The sequence below is a fragment of the Notothenia coriiceps genome, unplaced genomic scaffold, assembly GCF_000735185.1.
Source record: "Notothenia coriiceps isolate Sejong01 unplaced genomic scaffold, NC01 NC01_scaffold00028378, whole genome shotgun sequence".
NCBI lineage: Eukaryota > Metazoa > Chordata > Actinopteri > Perciformes > Nototheniidae > Notothenia > Notothenia coriiceps.
Genome location: NW_011361079.1, coordinates 27,104 through 37,996, shown reverse-complemented (window position 1 = coordinate 37,996; position 10,893 = coordinate 27,104). Strand labels below are relative to the sequence as shown.

Here is a 10,893-nt window from a genome sequence, read left to right as displayed (position 1 = left end):
TGTCCGCTCCTCGCAGCAGCGAGCAGTGCAACGTCCCACCAACACGGCACCCAGACCCCACTCAGCATTCTGTCTGTCATTACTGGTGTCATTTTCTGGTTGCTAACACCATTGTAACACATAATCACTGATGTTCCGCTGTAACGGTGGTGGACTCATCAGAACAGAGTGGGCGAGCTGACCAATCAGAGCACAGTGGGCTCACAGGGAGGGGGGGGGGCAGGAGCTCTAACAAGCCGTTTAGGACAGAGAGTGAATACACATACTATACAGAGATGCTGTATGAGAAACCAATGTGAGTTTGGAACATTGAACAATGTAAATCTATTCTAGTAGACCTCAACAATGGAATTATGATCAGTAGAAATGGCCATGACATGGGACGTTTAACAAGTTGTATCTTGTTGTGTACGTACAAAATCCAACTTTTAAAACAGATTTTTTTGTTCACCCTATCTCTGACAGGTAGTTATCGCTTCTTGTAATAAAGTAGTCCAGCATGCAGGTCAATGTGGTAGTGTGAGGCTGCTGAACAGGAACAAGCTAGATTTCTCCTTTCAGCTGAGCAGCAGCTTATACATCTGTTTTAAACAAACATGATGCAGAATTCGATAAAATAGTCCCAAAGAAAAATAAACGTATTATCTGCTGTGACACCAATACAATGCAGCTTTGCTCTGAACAGAAACATCCCTCTGTCTTAAAGTAATGATGCTGAATATTTAATGCATAAACACTCACTTTTATGTCTCTCCTCTTGGGTAAAATAGGTTGATTGTGCCACAGAATTATCATAAATATCATCTCAATAACAAGCGCCCCAAATTACAGCTCATAATAAACGCCTCTGCCAGGCTGCAGTTAACACCATAAAACTTCATTTCCTCAAGGGCCGATTCAACTTCAGCAACATAACAGGGCTCCTAAAATCCACTGCAAACAATATTCACACATCGACTGGGAGGTTTTTTGTGTGTTTTTAAATGTGTATTGGATGGCAGAAGAACCCTGGAAGCAACACTGGGTGATAAAAAAACAAAAGCCATAAGGAAGGTCCATCTGTCAGTAAGTGAGTCGGAGCAGGGGAGCGGGGGACACCAAATGATTCGCTGGTAATTTGGTCGCAGGTACAACAGATGTGGTGCGAGACCCACACATTGTCACTGATGCATGGTAACACCAGCGACATCCTGAGATGTGGCCCCTTATCTCCTGTTGGAGTGCACTGAGGCCACACACACACACACACACACACACACACACAGAGGCAATCAAGGCATGCACACAAATGCACACTCACAGCGGGGAAACCTCCTCCAGACACTCACATCGAGGCGTGTTCCAAAAAATGCTGCGAGACACAAACAGCAAGAGGCATCCCACAGAGAGGGGAGAGAATGAGAGAGACAAAAGGGGAGAGGGGGAGGAATTGAATGGAGAGGAAAAGAGAAAATAAGATGTAATGTGAAGAGAGAGTGGGGGGAAATTAGAGGAATGAGAGCGAGAAGGGGGGATAGAGAGACAGAGGGGGGATTGATTCTGGTCTTAATTGGAACAAAGTGTTGGTGGCATCTTTCATTTTCGAGGACACCAGCTGAAACACACAACGATCAAACAACAAAGCTTTGGCTTCACAAACCAACAACAAACTTTGTTCTATTTCTGACCCCGGGGAAATGTGGACACGGGGTCTGTGGTCTGGCCGCTCGGCATGGGAACAGTTTGACCGGTCAGCGGGGGGGAAACACTGCTGTTTACAGATGATCAAGTGAAGCATGTAAACGCATTATATGAACCCAAAGTTTATCTCCCCCCCCTCTCCCGAACTCCCTTTAGTGGAAGCGAGAGGCGTTGACTGGTTGCCAATGTTGAAAGAGTCCTGATCAAACAGTTGCAGCCACGCTTGGCAGTGACGTTCAAGGCCAGTTTCACACTGGAGGAGGCTGGATGGATGTGGAGCAATGTAGCCTTTTGGCGAAAAACTCAGGATAAAAGACATGGATGTATGCTTGGTGGAACTATCTGAAAATGAGAACCAACTTTGATTCTTTAAAGGACTCCTTATTTGACTATTGGAATGGAGGTGCCATTGTAAATGAATTATGTATATTTCTGACACCAGAGGTGGAAGAAGTACTCAGATTAAGTAGCATTACTGCAGTGTTAATTTACTCAGCAAGTAAAGGTCCTGTATTCAAAATTGTACTAAAGTAAAAGTAAAAATGTATTAGCATAAACCAACCAAAAGTTAAAATATGTGTTATGCAAAATAGCCATTTTAAGCACCAAATACTTTTAAATAATTGTATTAAATGTATTACAAATTATCATTCATTAGTTCATCACTTCAATGTTGCACTTGGCAAAGGCGGGGTTTATTTGTATTACGTTATACATTAATGGGTAGCTTAACCTATACAAATATAATATGGTGTGTGTTGATTTATATTTTGTATTAATAACCTAAATCAGCAAAATGTTAAATCTGTAAATAAAAGTAGTGAAGTAAAAAGTACAACTTCTGCTTACAAATGTTAGTGGAGTATAAGTATAAAGTATAGCATAATGTGAAATAATCAAGGACCTTTTGTTTTTATATATTTAAAGTACTTAAAGTACTAAATGAACTTAGTTACATTGCCCCACTGCTCTAAATTAATTTCCATTTGAACATCAAATGATGTCCTTAGGTTATCTTTTAATGATAATAATTCACTCATGAGTGAATCTGAGGCTTTGTTTTTGGCCCGGGGTCAACTCACTGTGGGGTCTCTCACTCAAGTCTGATCACTGTAATGCTCCCCGCTGATTGACTTGCTATTAATTAACACTAACTCCTTAATGTGAGTCCACAAATATTGCCATGTTTTAATTTTAATTGCATGGTGTCACACTGAGACTCCCAACTTTAATCTCCCCCTCACTCCCCTTCCTTCATCTTTCTGCACACACACACCCACACACACACACACACACACACACACACACACACACACACACACACACACACACACACACACACACACACAGTCTTTGGTTAGCAACAATGAGCTGTCAAGAGGAGATAATGGCTGCAATCATTTCTGATTCTCCCGAACCATTCATCCAGTAAATTCCTTGGTGATGTTGATTTGATGCTAAAGCATGACAGCAGCGGGAAACAACAAACAAAAGTGGAATTGATTGTCGGGTTAACTCAATTTTTCCAGTGTCAAACCACACCAAATTTCCTGCTCGCAAACAGTCACTCTTGCTCTTAATCATGTGAGTTGATCGACACCCTCTCTGCGACCAACACGCCTTTTGCATCTATTCAGATGTTAACTTTTGTGACATTATCAGGATGCGAGATTGAAGCGTTTTTACGCGTAGATGGAAATCATGTCAACCGGTACAGTATATTGTGCGTGACAATTGTAAGAAACTTGTGATTTTAAGGAGGACTCTCATCAAATATAGCAGCAGGACTGCGAAAAAGCGACAATATATTGTATGGGTAACCCATAATAAGGTATTATGTGATATACATTTAAATAAGTCACTCTTAACTAATGTAAGCATTACCTCAACACAAACCTGTTTAGGAACAGTAAGGAACCGAAACTAGTATTTGTTCGTAGCCTACGTAAAACGCTTTTTTGTGCGTAAAAAGCTAATAGCCAAACCTTCGCAATACACAAGGAAAAAGCAATACATATATTTCCTTACCCGCGTATGTCTGTCTTGTTGCTTTCCTTTGTTGTTCGTTAGGCTTTTAGCAGTCCAATGGCTGCAGGCTGACAGCGGACCTCAACACGGCAGCAGCAGCTCTCTGTAGTCCGCTCTCCGCTCCTGCAGCCCGGGATGTGCCGAGCATCCGGACCGGCTGCTGCTCCTTAAGAGGAGGAGAGCACCACCTGCTCCGAGGCGCGTTCCCGAGTGCGCGTACCGCTCAGGGCTGCTTGGATACCTCTCTCCGAGGCCAGTCCAGTCAGTGAGACCAGTATATTAGTATGGTATGGTAGTATCAGGAGGACTCATTTGCTGCAGGGATACACCAAGACAGACAAAACAGTCTGAGAGAGATTAGACCTTTTTTTTTTTTTATGGAGGGAGTGATCCATCATAACTTTCCTCAGCCTGTCAAACCTGTCAAACCTGTCACATCTGACATCCTCAGCATCTGAATGCCCAAAATGACCTCAACAGGGTCTGACAGAATAAATCCTCCGTGCCTCACCACAGTATCTGGCATTATATCAGACAGGGCTACTATGCTAAATTGCTTTAATAAGCATTTTGTGTCTTGTGGCTCTCTGTTTGATTATGTCACTGACTGTGCTTCTGCTTCTGTGAACACTCCAATCCCTGACTCTGAACAATGTGGTCTGGAAAACCCTTTCAGTTTTACTCCTTTTACTGTTGGTGTTGTTCATGAAGCATTATCCAAGTTAGATCCTAGGAAACCGGCTGTCCCGGACAACGTAGAACCTTTCTTTTTAAAGATAGCTGCAGATTTTATTGCTCCCTCTCTTACTTCTCTTTTTAACCTCTCCCTCAGCACAAATACAATTCCAAAAGTATGGAAGGCTGCTTATGTCCTGCCTCTACTGAAAGGAGGGGAGGCAACTATTTTAAATAACTATAGGCCAATCTCTAAATTGTCAGTTCTGGCTAAAGTACTCGAACGACTAGTGAGTGAGCAAGTAAAGGAGTTTTTATGTAAAAATGATATCCTTTCTAAACATCAGTCAGGCTTCAGGAAGCAACATAGCACCATCGCTGCGACAATGAAAGTGGTGAATGACATTACGAGTATTTTAGATAATAAACAGAGTTGTGCAGCTCTGTTTATTGACCTTTCCAAAGCGTTTGACACCGTTGATCATCGCATCTTAAAGCAGAGGCTACTCAGTATTGGCATATCCAGCCATGCAGTGGGGTGGTTTGTGAACTACCTCTCTGAAAGGTCCCAATGTGTTCATTTTGANGGTGATGGAGAGAGACTCACAGAGCTCTGTGTGAATCTGGGAAAGTGGTGACCCTGTAGAGAGCAGATCTGCTGCCTGATGCTGGGATCAATGACTTTGACTGAGCACACGCTCCAGATAATGAAATCATGTTACATTCTTGGGAAACTGAACATGCATACATTTGAGTAAGTACAAATGTATCTAATGGAACATTATCCAATGCAAAAGCACTTGCTTACTTGATTTCTTCTCCATCAGGCCGGTCTGTTTATGTTGCCTAATCTGCAAATGCAGTCATAAACATTAATAAATTAATACTATCCTGGATGCAGTGGAACTTTTTAAATAGTTCAAATCAAGCCAATTTTTTTATTCCTGTCCAGATAAAAAACATGATCATATTTGATATACAATTTGGTTGCAGGATTTCACAAACAAGTTTAACTTCAAATTCCTAACCAGCACTTGATCAATTCAGGAATAGACCCCCTATTTATCCCCCCGTCATAATAAACAGCCTGGAATGCAGAGGAAAAAATTGAATCCAAAAGAGGGGGGGAAAATAGCTTTTGAATGTTCATTAATCCTTAGTATGTCTGCATTCCAGATAGACATTTTACAAAAGCCTGGTAATGACGAGTCTTGATGACAGGAATTTCCATTCAGAAGCACTGAGACGCTGCTCGTAAACTGACTCCATAATTAATGTGATGTGCAACCAGACACACTTCCTTTGTTCTTCAAAGCCGTGAATGGACGGAGTGTGGGAAAGCAGGGAAAACTCACTCACAGAGCCCCAGAGGGACAAAAGAGGCAGATCAGAAAAAGACGTCTGCAAGGGGGGGCAGGCATTCTTTACTGAACCTTATTTACTCACTAAACCTTAGTATGTTTTATATGTATCTGTTTGTAACATTTGAAATGAGCCACTGTGAGAATTAAATCTAAAATGTTTGTTAAAAAGAAATCTAGAGAAAATGGGTTCAAATATGTGTAATTGTCCTACAGTATTTTTGGTATCCATCTTTAAAATCTATTTAACATTTTCAAAACATGTTTTATGGGGCATAGATAAAATATACATTAAATAAATGAGAGAAATAACAGATATAATTCCTCATACACATTCCTTTTATTGATTTGTCATATGTGTTCAATGCTACCTCTTTTAAAATGGCATAGCTCTTTCATTTGAATTCTGGAATAATGCACACATTTATTTGTTGTTGTAATTTGTCATATTTTTGTTGTACTTAGTTTTTTGAATATGTTTTGTGTAATTACATTTCTTATAAAATAATTGTTTTCTTTTTTTATTTAAAAACGTTTTGAAAATATATTTTTGAAATAGCTCTATATTTTCTCCTTTTCTACAACTTAGTTCCTCTTACTGTGTTTTACAACAAAGCTAATTCCTTGTTTGTGTTAAACTACTTGCCATTGAACCCTATTCAGATTTTTAAATCTCAATATAGTTTTGTAAAATCTGTCTTTAAATGAGAAATTGTAACTGTTGACAAATATTGTACATTGGTAAAAACATGAAAAACTGTTTTTTGTCAGCTTACAATTACATTACAGTCTATGGATAAAAACCTCTTGTTCAATGTTTGTGTACTGCTTTTTAAAAGAAACTCTATTTACCATGATATTTGCACCTCAACACTTAGTTAACTGCTTGTTAGATTACATTCCCAGTCAAAATGTTTGTTTGTATTTCTCGTGCTCTCTCGTCTCCTAATTGAAGAGTGTCTAAACAACAAACGTTACCCTCAGGGGAGCCGGGAGCTGCTTGTGTGGGGATGAATTAACATTTAACAAGGCACATGTCTATTGTTGAGTGGGAGCGCTTTCAATGGACAGAGTGTGGGAAAGCCTTGAGAGCAGAGTCACAGTTCAGTGTGATTAGCATCCTGGACCCCACCAGCACCTGACTGTTCTCCGAGGGGAGTTGGCACACTTTTTCCCGCCTTATTCCCTTCTGTATTTCTTTCACAGTCGGTCTCTTTTCTGTTCTAAACTCTATAACTTTGCCAACTTCGTTTCCCCTCTGATTATCAGGTCATTATATCAATGTGAACCTATGTATTTATTACATTTACACATGCCAAACTATCAGCAATGTCACCTTTACAAGAGATATAAAGACTTCATTTTTAAACACTATATAACTTTCTCTAAATTCAATGTGATTTAAGAATCTTAAAGTAAGTTGACTAATTTTAACAAACAACGGACTTTGTTATAAAACAATTAAAAAGATGAATGGCCATTTCTTCAGTCAATTACCTGAAACCAACATTCCATTCAAATCCCCATTCACGTTTTGAGACGTTTAAGCTCAACCGCTGTCTTTGTGTTCCTCCAGATGGTTTTTGCCGCCAAATTCTGCCTTTTGCAGCAACAAAGGGCCACTAGCCGCCAGTGAGGCATTCAAGCTGCTTTTGTACTGCAGTTATCACAGTCTGTGGGAAACCCTGCCTGACTCCTCACTCACTGGAGCAACTTGTCACAAGACAGAAGGCACATCTGTTTCATCTGGACCACTTTCAGCTGAATTACTTTACTACTTTACTGAGTGAACAACACAACATATGAACTAGTACCAATCAGGATTTCTTGCAAGATGGTCTTTAACATTTGTGGGACCTGTTATATCTTATCTTAGATATCTTAACTTTAACAGGAAAGACCATTTTCAAGATCATGTTTTCAGGACTTTTTTTTATTTATTTGCATCATCAATTTATCAGGGTCTGGTTCTTGAATTAAAAGCGAAAATGAGACAATATTTAAAAGTCTCAAGTTGTTTTTCAATGTTCAGGACAATCTCTGAGTCAGTCTTCCACACGTGTGACATGATGATGAGCGTGTTTAGTGTGACCACAACTGCAAGATGAATTATTTTATGCAATGGACAGTGTTCAAAACATCTGCTTAAAAAAACCCACAAATATATGCATGTTCAGTTTTAGAAACATAATAAGATGATTTCATTATCTTCAACGTGTGTGATTAAATGATGATGAGTGTGTGTTCAGTCAAAGTCATTGATCCCAGCATCAGGCAGCAGATCTGCTCTCTACAGGGTCACCACTTTCCCAGATTCACACAGAGCTCTGTCCCCCACCTGTTCCCCTGGGATCTAACCTTTGTCCCCCGGGCAATAACAGCATTAAGTGTGCTGCATCTCTCATTGTCTCTCTGAGCTCTCTGATTGGCTGAGACTGTGAGAAAGTGCAGTCAGACCCAGACCCACACATTCATATGGAGATGTGGGACTATAAATAGGAGGGATGAAGCCAGCAGAGATCAGATTCTCTCGACAGAGACCTCTACAGCACAGAGATCCAGACATGGCACCTACAATCACTGCAGCAATGACCAACTCTCAGGAGCCTCACACTCTGACCCACAAGGTAAATTCAAGATTCAACAAGATTTCAATATTGTCATTTAGATGTTGTCGTTGTTTATGCCAAATCTAAACTCCAGAATAAGATTATTAATGACTTTCTTTTTCTATCTGCAGCTCAGAAAGCCTCTGGTGGAGAAGTTACGCAGAGAGCGAATCAACAGCAGCATTGAGCAGATCAAGTCTCTCCTGGGTCCAGAGTTCCTCAAACAGCAGCCAGACTCCAAGCTGGAGAAAGCAGACATCCTGGAGATGACAGTTTGTGTCCTGAGACGACTGCAGCAGCAGAATGAAAAGCAGAGAAGACTGCTGAACCACATCAACAAGATGCAGTGTTCCTCTGATAAGAACCTGAGAGAGGCTGACTTCTCTCTGCTGAGCTCCACAGTCCAGACCAGCATCACCAAAGAGAAGAGTCCAGTCAACAGCGCCCCCTGGAGGCCGTGGTAGACCCCTACAGACTGGAGTTACTACCAGACAAACCGAGATGACCATATTGGTCAAAGGTTATTAACATACATATTATTCTGAAAAGTAAAAAAGATGCTTGTGATTGTTTCGCTTACTTGTAGGAAAAAAGGCCGTATTGTGTAGCACAACTTTGTATTCTATGAATACCATAAATTCACTTTTATTTTATAAATGTGATCAAATATTTTGTGAGAATTATCACACCTGCCTTTATGTCCTCTGTCTTTTGGATCAAGATTGATTCAGTGACATGACTAGGCAAATATCTGCTACTTTCTGGTAGCCTTCTTTTTGATGTGCTTGATTTACTCTGTAAAAGATGATTGACTCATGTTGGGTCTTGAAGTGTTTCTGTTCTGCCATCATCATGCTCTGTAGTGTCAACAGTAATAATCTGAAAGTTATTTTCTCTCTTTGTAAGAGAGTTGATCTGCTCTGTTTAGCTTGTACTAAACCATTCCCTCTGTTACTACTGAGGCTGTTAACTCTACTCTATTTGAGTACATTGTCTTGAATTACAAGTTTTCATTGTGATGCATCATCACCACCAGTGCCTCTATGATGTTACTCGTTCATTTTTGTGTGAATAAAAAACATCAACTGAATCCTGATCTGTCCTTTCATCCTTTAAACTGACAAAATGAACAGTGAATAACCTTATCTTAATTCAACAACAATGCAGGGATGACAATATTTATTCAGCTTACCGTACTGGATTACATGAGTTTGTATTGATTGATAGTCAGAGGTGGGAAGTAACTAAGTAGATTGACTCAGGTACTGCACTTACTGTAATTACAATGTTAAGGTACTTGCCCTTTACTTGGGTATTTCCATTTTATGCTACTTTCTACTTCTATTCTACTACAATTCAGAGGCAAATTGTGTACTTTTACTTTTTACTACATTTATTTAATACCTTTAATTACTTTACAGATTTTGATTAATGATGTGTAATATAATCAGACTTTAGTTCCACCTGGAATAAATTCACAAGCTGCCCTGCAGTATACAAAGTCATTAAAACTAGCTGCACCTTCACCAGCTTTGAGAACACTTTAATGCATCAATATTTATATTCCGAACATAATATACTGTATACTATTCTGAAATGGACCAATTTGGATAATGTGTACTTTTACTTTTGATACTTAAAGTATATTTTGATGCTAATACTGTTGTACTTTTACTCACAACATTTTGAATGCAGGACTTTTACTTGTAACAGATGTTCCTCACTCTGGTACTTCTACTTTTACTCAAGTACAAGATCTGAGTACTTCTCCCACCTCTGTGTGAAGCAGAGAAAAATGTGTTTTTCTATTATGGCAGGGTACTACCCTCTAGTGGTAAAATGATATACGTGCACTTGAACACATGGATAGCTACATTATTTAATTTAGCTGCAAAATACAATGAATACATTTACATAGTCCCATGTAAGAGCTTTAAGGTTAGTAACACATCTTATTCCATCTCCCTGTATCCAATATCAAACATCTGATCCCTGACTTTTGGCCTGACATATTCATTATTTCTGTGAACCTTGGAAACTCCAGTGGAATTTAAAAATGAGGTTCTGTATGTTAAAACAAAGTGTGACTGTACAGTTTGAAATTGTAATGCTTAACCCTCCTGTTGTCTTCGGGTCAAACCTGACCGATTTACTACTTTCATCAATCATGACTTTTTTGTTTTAGATTCGATTGCATTAAGGCTTTATGATATCCTTCACAGTAGACCAAAAAGCTGCTGTTTGTTAAAGGGTTAAGGTTTTACTAGTCAAAACCACTCAACTATAGAAATATTCCTGTAGTTGAGTACAGTTAGCCCTGTTTCAGAAGACAAAACCTAAATATATATGTGTTGTGTTCTCTATATATACTATTGTGGTTTCAAGTCAGCCCACTGAGTCGCTGACTCCTCCTGCATCATTTGCATGCATCAAAAGTTATATGGGTCACCACCAACTAACTAACATAATGTAAAATGTCCAATATTACAAACTATTTTTTAAATATCTTGCACTAATTCCATTACCCACATTATTGCAGT

The 10,893-nt window shown here is 39.4% G+C and overlaps 1 protein-coding gene across 2 annotated transcripts; it reads left to right on the top strand.

Moving 5' to 3' along the window:
- The first annotated feature begins 8,139 nt into the window (after positions 1-8,139).
- Positions 8,140-9,400, top strand: LOC104958118 (hairy/enhancer-of-split related with YRPW motif-like protein). 2 transcript variants are annotated; one of them, XM_010785826.1, is made up of 2 exons: positions 8,140-8,371; positions 8,494-9,400. In XM_010785826.1, the coding sequence occupies exons 1-2, from the start codon at positions 8,249-8,251 to the stop codon at positions 8,815-8,817; spliced, it is 447 nt and encodes a 148-aa protein (XP_010784128.1). In that variant the 5' UTR covers positions 8,140-8,248; the 3' UTR covers positions 8,818-9,400. The 2 variants fall into 2 exon arrangements, with proteins under 2 accessions (XP_010784128.1, XP_010784127.1); XM_010785825.1 differs by having other exon boundaries at positions 8,146-8,371; positions 8,485-9,400.
- Positions 9,401-10,893: the final 1,493 nt, after the last annotated feature.